The 18,491-nt window shown below is 40.7% G+C and overlaps 1 protein-coding gene across 2 annotated transcripts in view; it reads right to left on the bottom strand.

The window, feature by feature from the left end:
• SYT1 (synaptotagmin 1) overlaps positions 1–18,056 on the bottom strand; it is a 189,769-nt gene extending 171,713 nt beyond the window's left edge. Inside the window, exons 1-2 of one of the 2 annotated variants that reach the window (XM_056845856.1) lie at positions 18,007–18,056; positions 1,004–1,198 (exon numbers count right to left, since the gene is read on the bottom strand). In XM_056845856.1, the coding sequence (XP_056701834.1) occupies positions 1,004–1,181 (178 nt within the window). In that variant the 5' untranslated portion in view covers positions 1,182–1,198; positions 18,007–18,056. Of the gene's footprint in view, positions 1–1,003; positions 1,199–18,006 lie in introns of those variants that run through there. The other variant, XM_056845855.1, reaches the window with a different exon arrangement.
• Positions 18,057–18,491: the final 435 nt, after the last annotated feature.

Below are 18,491 nucleotides of genomic sequence, written 5' to 3'. Positions count from 1 at the left end.
ACAGTTAATGGTATACATGTGACTAAGGGTCCATGCAAGTATGAGCCTATGTAGTCAGTTGGAAAGGTAGGATACAAATACTTTAATAATTAAATAAATTTAAAGAGTGAAGGGATTGGAAGCTGGCAGCAGGATCCTTCTCCTCCTCCAGTCTTTTCCTTTCCATTTCAGTCCCATGTGTTTTAGGGCTGCCAACTTTAAACTGCCCCCTCTAGCTGTTGCTTAAATATCTGCTTGATTTGCAAGCAATTATCAGATGATGTTATGTAACTTCACGCCATGAAAAGCTTCTGCTGCCCATTGCCACTCTTCAATTAAAGGGAAAGGGCATTTCTTTCCTGGCCAACTGGCAATCTTAGCTGCAGACCGATTCTCAATTTGCCCCACCTATCTGCAATGTGGGAATAATGCCAGTCCATTACCTTACAGAATTGTTGCAAAGATCACAACAGCATCGTGAACGCAAAGCTCTTTGCAAACTCTACAGCACCATATAATTGTCACAAATGATCAGTTTCCTGCATCTCATTTGGTACCCTTCAAAGCCCGATTTCAAATCCTTTGTGGCCAATGTCAGTCTAGAAATGATGATGATGAGAGAGGATTGGAAGCCTCACCTGCCAGAAGGCAGGGGGAGGGAGCATTAAGTGGCCTGCTTCCCACCCCATAACCAAACTGAAAGGTTAAATCTGGGTCACACCTGAAGTTGCCCTGGTTTCCTGCCAGATAAGAACCTCCATCTCTTTGATGACTAATGGAATGAATTAGATCCCACCAAAATTCTCAGTGCTAGTTTCTGAAGAGACCTGGTCTCAGTGCCTCCCCCCAAAAAAAGTTCTTTTAAATGAACTAAAGCATTCAGACATATTTGCTATATATTAAAAAGCACCACATTGTTTATACATTAACCTGAGTTAATGAAGGCACTTAGAACACAAGCACTTTTAGAGAGTCGGCAGCAGGATTTTAGGCGGGTATGTCTCTCCAGCTCTGTTGTACTTACATGGAATTTTGTTCAGTTCATTCATAAATTTCTCCTTTAACTTGGAAAAGCCATTCTCTTTCCCTCCTTCTCCACCTCCTCCCGGAATTGCTGGTTCTGTGCCATTATTTGCTGTTGCAGATGCAATAGTGGTGCCTTGTAGTGCCGCTACAGCCTGGAATTGACCTTCTTTTGTCATGTTAGTCCCAAGAGAAGCTAGGATGGAAAAAAAGAGAGAGGGATTTTTTTTCAAAAGGTTAAAAACACATCTTACCTCAACGAAAACCAGAGAGCAGTAACCCCAATGGGTGCACCTGCTAACGGGGTAAATATCACATCGTTACCATATTGCTTCATGTTAGTTCATACAATATTTATTAGACCACAGGGAGAATGAGTTTTCCAGAAGGTAATAGCTGCTGCTTTTTCTTCTCTCACAACTCCTTTTCAACACTACTGAGTCTCAAACAGTTATATCTGTTGGATATATCAATATGGTTCTGCATCTGTTGTTTAAACTTTGGATTCTGCCCTTTCATTTTGAAAGCATAAGCAAACTAACTGACAGCAGTTCCATATATACAAACATTAGAATGCATTTGCATAATTATTCGTATATGTGCATTGGTGCAGCAAGTTTCTGAACACCAATTGTAACTACAACACTAAAAAATTCTTCCAGAATAATTAAACCGCTTTGAAGCTTCCTTGAACTCTGAAGCCAGGAATGAATCCTATTTAAACAGTATAATTGTACAGTATTCAGGGGGGGGGGGAATGGTTCCGATTTTTTATTCTGGAGTCACATTGATTGAAAGGCATTTTACTTCCACTGACATTTGCTTCAGACAATATCCTGTTAAATTATTTACTTCTCTTGTTAGTATACTGACAAAACGATTGCATCTATGGGCAGTTAACTGCCTTCAAATTAGTACACCCACCGTGCTGAAATAAGTACCCTGCTACATTATCATACTTGTAACTTAATGTTTGTTTTATGAACAGTTTGTGATACCTTTACTTGAGCTCTAGCAAAAAGCAAAGGACTTTCACAGATTGTGTTTTAAAGCAATCTGAATATTGCCTGAGGAATGGCTCAAACGTTTGCTTTGGTTCTGAATAGGCTGTTCTGACACTGCACCATGTCCTAAATAACATTGATTTGAATAATCATTCTCTTTTTTTTTAATTTTAGAGAACCAGAGAGAGAAGGGATTTGAGAGATAACAATCATTCATTATTGCTCTGAGTGTACAATTGTTTGCATTCTCCTACAAAGAATTGTGCATGTAACTTCCCACTGGGAAATTATTTTTTAAAACCCAATAAAATGAAAGACTTATCAAACCAGGAGGTGCAAGAGACATCCAATTGTGAGAGGAAAATCACAAATTATAGGCAAATGCTACTACATCTATCTCACACAAGCATTCTTTTGGATGCTGTTAAAATTGTTCAAAAGGATAACAGAATCAAATAATAGATGGTCTTTTAAAAAAATTAACAGCATTTTTCTAAGATAAATGCTTTCTCTGTTTTGCCAAATATTGGTCCTACTCATATGCTTAAGTCTCAGATTGTTATATGGGGCATGCCTTCACCCATCTTTTAAGAGAAAAGGGGGGTAACAGGTTTGCAGGGTTTGCTTGTTATGTAACTGAGACTTGATTTCTGTGAAATAAGCAAACAAGCAACAAGTAGAATATGTTTGAGAAAAAAAAAATGCTAACAGGGTAGTCTAGTAGGCCTGCGTGACAATCCTGCCCCTTAGAGAGTTGGTGGCATTTATCAGGAAAGATGAACTTTTCATTCTGGCCTACTATTAGCCCTGTTCACAAGTTACAGCAGGCTTTCTGTGCAGGAGTGGGGACTGAAACCCGGTTCTCCAGAATAGAGTCCACCGCTCTTAACCACTACACCACACTGGCTCTCTTGATTGTTGTTTAAATATGTGTTGAGTAATTCTTATGTTGCATTCAACCACAGGTACAATTAAAGGTGTGATCGAAACGACACATTTATTCAGGTTTCGTTTGTAAAATGAACACACATTGGCTCTTTCTTACAAACAGATTTATGCATGTATATGCAGGATGTACATGCATTCAGTCTAGCATGTGAACAGGGCTACTGTGTTCACTGTAAGTTGTGAACAGGGCTATTATGTTTCTTGACTGGGTCACAAGCAGTGGTGGCTCAACATATGTTGCCACATGAGGAAGTGGCAGTTGTTCCCCACCCTCAACCTTGTCCCTAAGGGGAAAAGATAACCTATTTCTTTCCTCAGTTCTCTTTAAAAACAGTATCACAAACTGTTAATATCTTATAGAGGTCTTTGAGACGTTCCTTCCTTCCGCAAGACTTTAGCCATCATTTTGGTTGCCCCAGCAACCGGCAACCAAAAATTATGGCTGAGCTTTCATAAGAAGAAGAAATTTTGCAAGTGTTTAGAAAATATCAAATGTGGCTCACCATGCTGTTTTTTAAAAGGCTTGGAATAATAAAGAGGTAAGAAGGATTATCTCCTCTGGTTCATGTGTGGAGACAGCTGGTAGCTGACTGCCTGGCAAGTGATTGGAGGCTTGTGGCTGCAGGATGAGATACTGTGGTCCCCAAATCTGCCAAAATGGAGTTCACAGTTGAGGAGAGCAAAACCCTGGCCTTAGCTTAGTGCAGGAGTCCCCAGCATTTTGTAAGCCTGCAGGCACCTTGGGGACAGTCTAGGGTTGCCAGCCTCCAGGTACTAGCTGGAGATCTCCTGCTATTACAACTGATCTCCAGCCGATAGAAATCAGTTCACCTCGAGAAGATGGCCACTTTGGCAATTGGACTCTATGGCACTGAAGTCCCTCCCTTCCCCAAAGCCCACCCCCTCAGGCTCCACCCCAAAAACCTCCCACCGGTGGCAAAAAGGGACCTGGTAACCCAAGGGCAGTTACAAAATTACTGCCACAAAATGGCCACCGCAGGAGGCGGAACCAGCCACAAAATGGCTGCTGCAGTTTACCTTTGGTCACATGTTTTTATAAAATCTGCACAGCCAATTAAATCTCCAATAGCAAACCAGAAGTCTTGCTGGGCAAAAGCCTCACCTGGCCCTCTTAAAACACTGGGCAAACACCAGGAAAAGTATCAAATGGCATCATGATGCCCATGGGCACCATATTGGGGACCCTTACCTTAGTATTTTCAGTATTTTTATCAGCCTAGCCATGCTGGGTTGGGTTTTTAAAGCTGGATTTTAATAAAGATCTCTTAATGTTTTGTTTTTACTACTTTTTTGGTAAGCCATATTGGGGAGTTTACTTGAAAGGCGGCATAGTTTTTTTTAACAAATAAATGAATAAAATTTCCATATCAATGCCTGGCTTCAAACAGAAGACAGATTAAATACAGAGGAGAGCTGGATGGGGTGCACCTTGTCTGTGCATGTCAGTTTTGTTTAAAAGTGAGCAGACCTGTGTGTAGCAGATCCTTCCATGACTGCAATGCCCTTTAATTCAATGATGGCATCCAGCGTAGCACAGATAATCTGCCTGAAACCAAATAGGTAATTCCCTAAATTCCCAGATTCCTGGTCTTGATATTCGGTCTACCTAAGAACATAAGAACATAAGAAAGGCCCTGCTGGATCAGACCAAGGCCCATCAAGTCCAGCAGTCTGTTCACACAGTGGCCAACCAGGTGCCTCTAGGAAGCCCACAAACAAGACGATGCAGCAGCACCATCCTGCCTGGGTTCCACTGCACCCAAAATAATAGGCATGCTCCTCTGATACTAGAGAGAATAGCTATGCAGCATGACCAGTATCCATTCTAACTAATAACCATGAATACCCCTCTCCTCCATGAATATGTCCACTCCCCTCTTAAAGCCCTCCAAGCTGGCAGCCATCACCATATCCTGGGGCAGGGAGTTCCACAATTTAACTATGCGTTGTGTGAAAAAATACTTCCTTTTATCTGTTTTGAATCTCCCGCTCTCCAGCTTTAGCAGATGACCCCGTGTTCTGGTATTATGGGACAGAGAGAAAAACTTCTCCCTGTCCACTCTCTCCAAACCATGCATAATTTATAGACCTCTATCATGTCTCCCCTCAGCTGCCTTCTTTCCAAGCTAAACAACCCTAAGCGTCTTAACCACTCCCCATAGGACAGTTGCTCTAGTCCCCTAATCATTTTGGTTGCTCTTTTCTGCAATATTGAAACCTGAATATTGCCAGAACTGCTAATTTCAGGTTTATTTTCAGTTCAGGTATATCGATATGCACAACCCTAGTTACATGCAATAAATTAACAAAACTTCATTATATTACAAATAGTATTTTTTTAAAAAACTATTTGTAATATATTAAAGTTTTGTTAAGTTATCGCATGTAATCCTTAAGTATTCATTCTGTTCTTAGATTGTTTGTCAATTTTCTTGGTTACAAGGTTATCTGAGAAGCCACTATTTATTGTGAATTCTGAGATGCATTTGGAGTTTCGAACTGAGTATCCAGTATGTGAGTGGTGTAGTTGTTAGAGTGTTGGCCTATGACTGGGGAGACCAGAGTTCAAATCCCTAATGAACCACATAGCATACTATGTGACCTTGGGCCAGTCACACACTCAGCCTAAGTTGTGAGGAAAAGAGGGGGGAGGGAAAAAGTATTTACTTTCATACACATATGAAATATTTACTCCAATTGTCTCAGTGAAAGCATTCATGACATCTTTCCTCTCCTTTTACAGGGTCCTTTTTCTTTGACTACTGTAACTTAAAAATATTTTTAAACCACCTGATTAAGTTGATGGCATATGGTTTTTGGAAATATAAATAATTTCATACTGGGCCTAGATCAAGTTCAGTCCTGTGCTCCCCGCCCCCCAGAAATTGAGAAGACTATGCCTCTGATAGATTACATCCATGCCTTGTTATTCTTCCTCTTTCCTCCCACCTCTACTTCTGCTTTGCTTCTCACTGAGAAATGTTCTCATCTCATAGTTGAAGGGAGCTGTGTTTGTTTCTGATTTTGTTACATGGCAAGAACAACGAATACTGACAGTGTTGTACAAATAGTCCAAAGCAATCTAACTCACATGATGGGCCAACATCCCAAAGATTGTGAGTACTTTGCAAATTAAAAGTATTATGCAAAAAAAGAAGAAGAAGAAGAAGAAGTGACACTAACAGTGCATTCCTAAAGAGAGTTACTCCAGTCTATGCCCATTGAAATGAATGGGCTTAGACTGGAGTAACTCTCCTTAGGAATGCTTTATAAGTTCCATGAAGAAAAGGTTGGGAGAAACTGTAGAGAAATGAATTTATCAAATATCATTTTTTACATGATTGCCAACCAAATTAGACCTAGAAACTACTATTTATGCTGTACAATTGAGTTACAAGGTACAAACTGGCAGTTACAAGGTACAAACTGGCGGTTTCTATCCAAATGGATGACACTGTTCTTGTTTGTTCTGGGAAATGCCAAATATGATGAAAGAAAGCTTGAGAAATCATTAGTTGCACATTGAAGTGTTGTTGGGTTAGGGTTAGAGAAGACGACTGAAGAATCCCAAAAGAAATGGGAATGTTATTTTGATTATGTTAAATTGAAAGGATAGATATAAGGATCAGCTTATAAGATCCACTATATAGTATAGAAGGAATTTATTATCTAAAATGTAGAATATAAGAATAATGTATAAGATGTTTGAAATGTAAGATGAAATAGACTCCCTGAAGGAGTGCAAACTGTGTGAATGTATGTGTATATAATTTGTTTTTTTTCTTGAAAATGTTAATAAAATATCTTTAAAAAAATGAAGTGTTGTTGGGTATTATAACATTTTGCTCAATGAATGTCAGCTAAATCACAAACAGTTGTATGATATATCATAATTAAATTAAAATTACATTTCTTAATTGTAATATATTGCTTAATTATTTCAGATCTGGCAGTTGAGAATTCTGGCTTGTAATGGAAGACACAATTTGCAATGTTGACTTTCAGTTAATTAAACATTAAGTCAAATGTTGTAATTTATTTGCTTCCAATTTTGGCATCATATTGGGAAACTGTGCTAGGAGTGCTGTCGTAAAGCACTACATCTCTTCTGCCTTTCAGGGTTTTTTAAAAAACTTTTTTGCAAGAAAGGAAAAATAATGAAACAAGTAAAACCTTCTGATCTCCAGGAACAATTCTCAGTGGACTTACAGTGCAGTTAGAGGTCACTACATTTAATGAGGCATGCACAAATGCTCTGAGATTTGCTATGAAGCCTCCGAATGTTATATGTCAGATACAGTTAATAAGTAAGTAGCAGGCTAAAGAAAAACAAAATCTTGATTGGTAGAAAGTTCTGTGCAATGAGCCTTACGACTTATAACAGGACATAGATGAACACATCCACAGAGATAACACTGACTTTATTAAGGAAATTCACAATGCCAGTGTTGCTGAGTTGAGAGAAGATGACTGTCCTGTTCTCTGCCTGGGCAACCAAGGTCTCTGGACTGGCAGGCAGTAACAGATCTTCAGCATAAGAAGAGCTAAATAGCAAGACCCTTGCTACCAGGAGCTATCCAAGCCTAGCATGAGCTAGGCCAGGGAGCTGTGGATCTAGTGAATGTTCCCGTCAACTTACTTAAACAGCTGAAAACCCGGTCCCTTTCTTTACCAGGCTTGAGTACTAGATCTAAAGATCTAGATAATGGCGCTCTCTTCATGACACAAGATTGCAACATGGGATTCCTCCACCTGACAGGCATGTGCTCCATTGTTCTATCTCTTTGCTTTCTTTTTGTGGAGGCCCTAGAAGAAGAATTTGGGAGTGCTGGAGGTGGAAAGATCCACTCACTGGGTTTCTGGCCTGTTGATCCCACTGGTTCTTGAATAGGAGTCTTCTGTGGTAAAGAAAGCAGGAGGGCTTCCCCTGGAGGATATAGGGTCCAGGGATCATCGGTGGGAGGGGGGTTCCTCAGTCCTTGAGGTGTCTTCCTATAAAGAGCATTACTTCCAACTCAAGGTTGGACCAGGGCAGGTCCTGACATTTAGCAACACTGCCTGCACAGTGCATACTTTATTGGAAAAGTCTCTTATTCTATATCTCACAGCACATTCCTGAGATTCAGTGTGCATGGACAGCAGGGAGGAGGCGGTGCTGCGCCGCCTCCTAAAACCGTTCCCCACACACTAAAACACACCCAAAAAAGCCTTTTAGAGGCTTTTTTGGGTGTGAAACAGGGCCTTTTCCCCCCATAGAGAAAAGCAAGGCTGTGCCTGCTAAAAAGCAGGAGCAGCCTCGCTCTTCTCTGCGCCAGTGTTCCCGGGGCAAAAGGGGACAGAAAGCTGCCTAACGGCAGTTCCTCCCACCAGCCCACCCTGGGAACACCTTCCGGGATGTCGGGATGCCAGCACGGGCCTTTCCACCAGTGGGACGCTGGCAGAAGGCCCCGTTGGCATCCAGGCCTTCCTGCCAGCATTGGGGCCACTAACGCCAGCGTAAGTTGCTCGGATGCCGGCACGGGGCACCCAAATGCTGGTGCAGCACCTTCCTAGCCAACAAAGGATTTCGCCTTTTAGGCTCAGGAATGCGCTGTCAGTATGATCCATATGCATGCAGTATTTGCACCTTAATTCAGACTGTGCGTTTGGCATACAGTTAGCTCAAATATATATATTTAAAACATAGGGAAAATATCAGTACACATTAAGAATATTATGGAGAAATACAGAACATATCTCTTTTAAGCTCTGCTACTCCCCAGGAATATTAATAACATCTGGATCTTTAATATTTGCCAGGCTGGTGTAATTCATTCCCTAACCTTATGTAATGAGTTCTTACTTCCAGGATTAAAAAAAATCCTTTGGTGAAAGTTTCCAATGAAGGCTACATTGAAGGGTTAATCTAGCAACTTTTTAAAGAAGGTGCTGCTTCATCCAACAATCAATCATTGTAACACAGTATTCCTGAAGAACTTACAGGTGTTTTGGTGTTTTTCATACTTTACTCCTATGAAATAGTGCTCTGTTCCATTCAATGTCACTTTCGACACTGGATTTTTGTTTTTAAGTTATCTGACTTTTCATATCCTAAAGGCAGAATGGCTGATCTGTTCGAATGCAGACTGTGTGTATGGGGGAAAGATACAACACCAGAAAAATTAAACGATTGACTTTAAGCGTCATTCTATGAGATGCAGTTTATGAATTAGAAGAGTGCCTGAACAAAAGGAATATGGGCTAGTTTTTCTTTCTAATGAGCCATTTAAAACTACCAAGAGTATCAACTTTATATTGCAAGAACTCATATGGCCTCTGATAGAGCATTAAAATTAAAATCTAACTTGAGAGAAACAATAGATTGCTTTCTCTGGTACTCTATTTATGATGACCTATTGAAAAAACTTAGGTAATGGGACCATTGATCTGGAGACCCGCACAATCTTGAATTCATTTTTTAAAATATGTCCTAAAATGAAAATCAATAAAAATGAATGTTTTGAGTGAAGAAAAAAAATGAAGTGCTTCCTAACATTTCCTGCAACATTAAGCCTTAATACAAATAGGCACCAGAGAAACAGTTTACTTTTGCTGGGCAAGTAGGGTTGTCAACATCCAGGTACTAGCTGAAGATCTCCTGCTACTGCAACTGATCTCCTGCCGATAGAGATCAGTTCAACTGGAGAAAATGGCCACTTTGGCAATTGGACTCAAAAGCATTGAAGTCCCTCCCCTCCCCAAACCCCACCCTCCTCAGTCTCCACCCCAAAAACCTCCTGCCTATGGTGAAGAGGAACCTGGCAACCCTATGGGGAAGTGGAAGTGACGGTGACATTTTTACTAGTTTTAGAACACCTTTCCCCCCTTTGTTGTCTGGGTTATCCAAGAGCACTGTGAAGACACATTTGTCTTCAAAAGTTGCCTGTTTTCTCTCTCAAAATTTATTTACCTTAAATGACATGAGGAAAGAATTGATTTCTTAACATACTGCTATGTATGCAGTTGTAGGATGCTGCTGCTGCAGTTGCCTTGTTTGTGGGCTTCCTAAAAGCACCTGGTTGGCCACTGTGTGAACAGTCTGCTGGACTTGATGGGCCTTGGTATGATCCAGCATGGCTTTTCTTATGTTCTTAGTCTTCATCCTGCATGACATTTTAAATCCCCAGAGCAGCAAACAAGTGAATTGCAAAATCAAACTTAAATAAAAGTTTGATTTTGCAATTCACTTGTTTGCTGCTCTGGAGATTTAAAATGTCACATTTCTTTGCTTTAAAAACATGCATGTTTGGTATAGCTCTGTTGTTTCCAATCAAGCACTTCATATTACTATATTTAACTTAAATGAACAATCTAAATTGATCTTCAGTATAAATACGATTAGTTTAGCTCATTCAGATATCAATTGGTAGATTTTTAACACTTGACTTCAGAGACTTATTTGCATAAGACTTATTGATTGCCTTATTGATTGATTACTCACTCATGTTAATAAATTTTAGACAGTTATCTAGCACAACTGTATTGCTGTATGTTTTTTCTACTAATACAATTAATCTGTTGCACAGTTGTTTTTCTTCTAAATGTTTACAATTTATCAATTTGATGAATTCTATATACTTTTATTTAATTTTTGTAAAAGTGTTCAATTCAGATTAAAGGAATTACATGAGTTAAAGCTTTAAAATGTTGCTAGTTCCATATAACTAGTATTTATTACCTAATCAATTGTGGACTTAATTTGCTTGTTTACCTGTGCTAATCGTAACCCCTCACTGTCAAAACAATTTCTGTGCCTCTCTCTATCACTCTGTCTCGCACATAAACTGAATAATCTCCTGATCCATATGTTACACCATTTGTTTGTTTCTTTTCTTTATTTATTGTCTGCCTTTCTTGCTAAATTCATGCAACATAACTTCCTTTCCCTAAAAACCATAAAAAGCTAACAGACCAGAAAAAAATATATCTAGAGAACAGTGAGGCCTCTGTTTCAGAGGGATCCTGTTAAGAGACTCCCCAAAGAATACCGTCAGGTCACCTCAGCTGCAAACTTGCTAACGCCCACCCGAGACACCTAAAAGCCCTTTTTCATCTCACAACAAAGCCCACCACAGTCATCTTTTCCACCGGAGTGATGCTAATAGTGTGTGAGCTTGACAATAAGCAAAACATTAATGGGAAAAGGAGAAGAAAGGGGGGAGGTGTGTGAGGGCTAGTTTCGTTTAAAATCAGCCACCAGGAGAACAGAAAGCTAGGGAAAGGGGGCTTCTGCTCCTCTTTGCTCACCCAGGCTCACCCAGAGAGCACCCATGGGTTCTCACCCCCATACAGGAGAAGGGGCTGTGGCTACGTGTTAAGAGTATCTGCCTTGCATGCAGAATGTCCCAGGTTCAAGGATCATATAGTAGGTGATGTGAAAAGATCTCTGCTGGAGACCTTGGAAAGCCACTGCTGGTCTTAGTAGACAAGACTGCCTTTCTTGCTGAGACTCAACACAGACCCCACAGTGTCAGAATTCAATCAAAGGAAACAAGACATCCAACAAAGTGCAATAAGACTAGGATTTAGGGTTGCCAACCTGCATGTGGTTGCTAGAGATCTCCCACTATTACAACTGATCTCCAGGTGACAGAGATCAGTTCACCTGGAGAAGGTGGCCACTATGGCATTATACCCCATGGAAGTCTCTCCCCTCCCCAAATCCTGCCCTATACAGGCTTAGAGTTGCCAAGTCCCTCTTCGCCACCGGCAGGAGGTTTTTGGGGTGGAGCCTGAGGAGGGGAGGATTTGGGGAGGGGAGGAGCTTCAATGCCATAGAGTCCAATTGCCAAAGTGGCCATTTTCTCCAGGTGAACTGATCTCTATTGGTTGGAGATCAGTTGTAATAGAAGGAGATCTCCAGCTAGAACCTGGAGGTTGGCAACCCTATTCAGGCTCAGCCCCCAAAATCTCCAGGTATTTCCCAACCCAGAGCTAGTAACCCTACTAGTATGCCATTAACAGTGCAAAATGGTATTATAAAAGTAGAGAACAATGCAGTAGAAACAAGTTGTGTACAGTGCTCTTCTCAAAGAAAAGAAAACAGGGCTGCACCAAACCAAACAAAGACAAAAAACTGCCCTATGCATTTCACATGTGCTTCCTCAGGGGGATCTTCCTTAACTCAAATGTCCCAAGCAAGCAAAGAAACAATGATGAATCTACTGAGCTCTCCTCACGGCACAGCAGTACACCCCCCCCCCACACACACACTCATATACAAAAGAAGCACTGCTCAGTATTAAATTATTTGGGCAGCTGAAGATACACAGTAGCTCAAATAGGCACTAGCTTGGATCCTGTGGACTTCTGTCTGAAGGAGCCGATGGGGGAAGGGAACAAGATCGCGCTTTCTGTCTTTTGCATGAGTGGAGCAACTTCACCCCCTCCCCCTGTAGCAACCCAACCCTTATGGCTATTAGCACAAACAATCCCTTCACCAATTTAACCCACTACTTTCCTATATTTTTAGCCTACTTTCCAGCCAAAGTCCATCTCCCAAAATGGATGACAGGAATTTGAAACCTACAGATACATGTTGACCCCCTCATTCACAGTGCCTTCTTATGCATGCTTCCTCGGGAGTAAGCACCACTAAATTCATTGGGCCATACTTCTGAGTAAACATGGAGAAGAACACACATCTAGCTACCTCTCCTGTTTACTCATCTGTGCACCCCTGCCCTCACCTTGACCAGAGCAGCCACTCCTTTGCCAGCCTCTTGCTTGCATGGTTGCTTGCTGGTCCAGTGAGTGCCCCACTCTCCTGTGTCAGCACTCAGCTGTCTGCCTGCTGCCAGGACTTTCTCAGGCAAAAAAAGATGGCAAAGAAGGGAGCGTGGGCATAAGCAGCTGCCCCATTTCAGGGAATGCGGACGCCAGCTCCGATCTCTGCAAAAGGCAGCAGGCAGGCTTCTACTTTTCTCCACCAATCAGGCTAGGGGCTTACTCTTAAGAGTGGCGGTTAAGAGAGGTGGTTAGGAGAAGTGGACTCTAATGTGGAGAACCGGCTTTGATTCCCCACTCCTCCAAATGAGCAGCGGACTCTAATCTGGTGAACCGGGTTGGTTTTCCTATTCCTACACATGAAGCCAGCTGGGTGACCTTGGGCTAGTCACAGTTCTCTTAGAGCTCTCTCAGCCCCACCTACCTCACAGGGTGTCTGTCCTGGGGAGAGGAAGGGAAGGTGATTGTGAGCTGGTTTTATTCTCCCTTAAGTGGTACAGAAAGTCAGCATATAAAAACCAACTCTTCTTCTTATTATTCCCAGCAGCATTGCTCAACAGATGAGTAACCCAAGCCACTTGCACAAGGGAAGGAAGGGCTCTGCTCTCCCCAACACTGTTCAGGTATGACGGCCAGGCTGACTTTGCAGGGGAGTGTTCTCCTATGGGGGAGGAACAGGGGCTGCAGCTTTGGACATGTTGGGCAGCAGCACCATCTAGCCCCACCTGTGAAGAGCTCCAAAAGGATATCTCCAAAATGGAGGCATGGGCATTAAAATGGCAAATGAGATTCAATGTGAGCAAGTGTAAAGTGATGCAGATTGGGGCAAAAAATTACCAACTTCACATATACACTTATGGGATCTGTGCTGGCAGCAACAGACCAAGAAAGGGATCTTGGGGAGGTAGTGGATAGCGGCTGCTGTGAAAAAGGAAAATTCCATGCTGGCGATAATTAGACAAGGAATAGAGAATAAAACTGTTGCTATCATACTACCCTTGTACAAATCTATGGTGAGATCAGACATTAAACATTGTGTACAGTTTTGGTCACTATGCCTACAAAAGGATATTGCAGAGCTTGAGAAGGTGCAGAAAAGAGCAACCAAAATGATCAAGTGGCTAGAGCAACTGCCCTATGAGGAGAGGTTAAAATGCTTAGGGCTAGGGCTGTTAAAAAACAAAGTGGAAAAATACTGAATAAATGCAAATTTGGTAAATTTCTGGTTTGGGTTTACCAAGTCCACAAAATCAGGGAGGTTGGCAAAGCTGGATTTTGCTATTCCCGAATATCTGGCTCTTTTAGCAATGTCTTTCCATGGCTCCTGTGGGGGCATTTTTGCAAGTAGAGGTCCCAAATTTTCAGGGTAGCTAAAAGGGACTCTCATTGCAAGAACCCTCAAGTTTGGTAAAGATTGGGTCAGGGGGTCCAGAGTTATGGGGTATGGAAGGGGTTACCCCCATCCTCCACCATAGAAATGCATTGGCAAAGTGGCTGTGTTCAGACTCTTTAATCTGATCTCTTCAATGTATTCAATGGAGAAGCTGGGCTTTAAACGGTAGGAAAGTTCCCCCCACACCTCATAGAGACAAAGTGTATCAAATTGTATCTCTATGGAGGCACCGGGTGAACTTTTCCACCCACCGTTTAAAGCCCGGCTTCTCCATTGAGATCATATTAAAGAGTCTGACCACAGCCATAATGCATTTATATGGAGGAGGATGGGGTGACCCCTTCCAGACCCCATAACTCTGGACCCCCTGACCCAATCTTTACAAAACTTGGGGGTTCTTGCAAGGAGAGTCCCTTCTAGCTACCCTGAAAATGTCGAACCTCTACCTGCAAAAATGCCCCCCAGGAGCTGTGAAAAGCTGCGAATGGGTTTTAATGGCTAAATTATTAGGGAAACCGAATTTAAAGCCGAATTTCTACCTTTACTGGTATAGGGGAATTCAGCATTCGGGGTTTCCCAAATAAAAAAATGGCCAATGAACCCGAATTTTAACTTTAAAAAAAAATTCAACAGCCCTGCTTAGGACTGTTTTGCTTGGAAAGAAGGTTGTTAAGGGGAGACATGATAGAGGTCTATAAAATTATGCATGTTATAATACTAGAATGCGGGGTCATCTGCTGAAGCTGGAGGGTGAGCGATTCAAAACAGATAAAAGGAAGTATTTCTTCACACAACACGTAGTTAAATTGTGGAACTCCCTGCCCCAGAATGTGATGATGGCTGCCAACCTGGAATACTAATCATGATATTTTATTGTAAGCCACACTGAGACCAGATTTGCTGGGGAGAGCGGGATATAAGAGTGAAAAACAAACAAACAAATAATGGCTTTAAGAGGGGAGTGGATGTGTTCATGGAGGATAGGGCTATCCGTGGCTACTAGTCAAAATGAAAACTACTTATTCTCTCTAGAATCAGAGGTGCTGTGGAACACAGGCAGGATGTTACTGCAGTCATCTTGTTTGTAGGCTTCCTACAGGCACCTGGTTGACCACTGTGTGAATAGACTGCTGGACTTGATGGGCCTTGGTCTGATCCAGCACAGCTTTTCTTATGCTCTTACGTTCTAAGAATGCTTGGCCGGAATCAGAAAAGATGTTGACAAGCATAATGGCACCCATGGACACTGTGTTTGGGGAACCCTGTACTACAGCCTTATCCCCTTTATTGAAATGGCCTCCTGAACAAGTCTGTTTTACACAGTTTGTAGAATTACAGAAATGTGGGGGTCTCCCTTAGGCAGGTCATTCCACAAAGTCTCAGCCACATCAGAGAAAGCACATACCCAGGCAGCTATTGATCTCACCCATCTGCAGGGGGGCACCTTCAGAAGGCTTTGCTCAGATGTACATCACATGTACAATTTTCACCTAAATGAACTGCATATATTTGGATTTCATCATCTAACTAATTATATGTATTTCATATTAGCAACCTAATTAATCTGGAAATTAATTAACCCAGTCATGTTAAAGCTTCCTTGCTTAGAATAATAATTAGCTTCATAATATTCAGGTTCAGGGGTTTCTTTTCTTTTTTTTAGATTTGTGCCACTATTTTTCTGAAAAGCTAATTTAAATTATATTTCAAAACAGTTAAATAATCCAGGATTCCTGGTATCCAAAGCTTCATTATCTGGAAGAGTATATTTAATTAATATCTAGAGGTATGTTGGGGATGGGTTGCTTTCCTGGAATCTGGACAAATTCTTATTCTTAGTAATAATAGGGAAACTGTCCACACTCTCTTGTCACTGGACACATGAAAAACTGAAGCATAACCTCTCAGAAAATTACTGGTGGGTTGGATCCTACCCCTCTCCCATTACTCTACTAAGCAAAGTTTATTTATTTATTTAGTATATTTTTATCCCACCCTTCCTGACTAAAGCTGGGCTCAGGGCAGCTAACAACATAGAATTACCATTGAAATCATAAATATCATATAAATAATTAAAACATTAAATTATAAATCAACAAAAATGATGCCCTGATCCCAGGTGACATTGTCATTTCCAGGGTCAGAGAAACCATGTGTGCCCAGTGTGGGGAGCCACAGGTGTTAATGGATGGGCACAAACAAGTAAGGAAAAGGGAGAAGGGAAAGGGGAAAAGAAGAGAAGGAGGAGGGGAAGAGGGGGAAGGGGGAATATTTACTTAATAAAATAGTTATAACCTGCCGATCCTTTTTGCTCAGATTTGAATGCTTCTTCCAACTTAAGGAGGCTTCCTTCAAATTAAGTGTCTCTAACATCAGTTCATGACAATTTTAAAATGTTTAAAACCCTTCCATTTACCCTTTGAGCAATTATAGACCACCTCCACCCTTTTCTTTCACTTGCCAAAAAGCCAGCTCTGACTTTCAGAAAAGAAGTGCCTAATCAAGGGCTTTCTAGATCTGTGTTAAAATGAGATTATCAGAACTTGCAGAAAGGTATGAATGTGTGTGATTTAAACCTCATCTTCCATCATTATGTGCAAATACTGCAGCAAAATGACTAAGGAGCATTTTGCTGCAGTATTTCTTTTCTTTTGTCAGAATTATGAATAAGCAAGTTCCTCCCACATGATCATTCTGTCACCTTTCACACTTTTCCCTGAAGCTTTAATCTGAATTTGAACTCCCCGATATTTAGTTCCAACAAGAGAGTTACTTTATACTGCAGCAGGAAACAAAGCACTCATATAAAAATTAATCTTCAACTGTATTTAGCCATGAAATTCTAACATCATTCAGAGCCTTCATGCCATTTCAAAATAATTTTAGTGCAGCATTACAAATAATGTCAATAAAGTTCTAGTTTATTCTCCATAAACATACATTTATAGTCACACATTTGACTACTGTGAAATCACTACCTTTAATAAAGTGTACAAAATTCTGAAAATCCCCAAAGATGAACTTTGGACTGGATAAATTTCTGAAAGAATGATACAATATACAGTATAATATTAAATGAAAAAATAACATTAATCTGCTTGCTTCAGTACCTCAGCTTCCCCCAATATTGATTCTGCAACTGATCATTTTTATTTCCCCCAATTCCCTTATATCATGGGATTAGTAAAATGAATTTAAAGCATACAGGATGGGGAATGTATTGAAATTCCAAAATCTTTGCCGTTAAAAAGCCATTTTTTTTCTTTTTAGAATTAGGTTATGAGATCATTCATGTCATTAATTGAAGGCTTATTTGAGATATACAAACAAGCATATTTTTGTATTCTTTACTTTCAGATGTTTTGATTAGACTGAATAAAGCAAATTTCTTTTTTCTTCTATTAGATTTGTGGAAATAAAATTAGCAAGAACTAATATTCTCTACTGAATCCCTCTTGTCAATTATCCATATAGGGCAATTGCAGTGGAAAAGTGTTATACCAGTGTTTTAATAGCTGTTGCAATGTATTTAATTGTTGAAGTTCAGAAATGTGTCCCATTGGGGAGATCTTAGTCTGTTGTTGGGCAGACTAGATCCCTCTATACTGAAAGAGAAAGCAGAGTGAAAAGGAGGAAGAAAGATGGAGGAGAAAGTAGAGCAGGGGCTATAAGAGGTTCAGATGAATAAAACCTAATGTGAACAATTCTGCCTGGTGTTGTCTCCTTGCTTGCATTATGCTATAAAAACTATCTTGAACGAGTGGAACTCTGCTCATGGTTCTCTATGCTCTCTCAATGAGGACCAAACAAGAAGGATTCAATACAATAATTATGCATAGAGTACATACACAAAATTTAAAGAGAATTACCCACTTTTAACAAAATGGTGACTCAGTAGCAATGACTTGCTGTTGAGTTGAATAGATGTTGAGATAGAACAGAATGCCTTCTGAAAGTTTTCAAAAAACTGAAAGCAGTTTTTAATCTACCAAAGCAAGACTGTGGAATTTTCATCACCTTTTCATGTATTTAGGACAATATCTGTCAGTACTGTTAAACACCTCTTCTTCTTAAGCCAGTATTCTGTAAATTCAAATTGTAATCACAGCTGCAAAAGAAATCTCATGCCAAAATACAGCAGGGAGAGAAAATGAGCGAACACAGAAGCAGCTGGCTGTCTCCAAAGTGGGAAAATGTTATTTTCCATATAAGCAGAAAGTGTTAGGGAAATATGTTAAAGGAAAGACACTTTGTCATCATTTAACACAGTTCTGAGCTTCCTCAACCTTTTCGCTTCAGCAAATCTAGTGACACTATCATCAACAAAAGGGTTGGGCAACCCATACAGGCTTGTAACA

This window comes from Euleptes europaea, chromosome 3 (assembly GCF_029931775.1).
Source record: "Euleptes europaea isolate rEulEur1 chromosome 3, rEulEur1.hap1, whole genome shotgun sequence".
Lineage (NCBI taxonomy): Eukaryota > Metazoa > Chordata > Lepidosauria > Squamata > Sphaerodactylidae > Euleptes > Euleptes europaea.
This window is presented reverse-complemented; position numbering and strand designations above follow the sequence as displayed.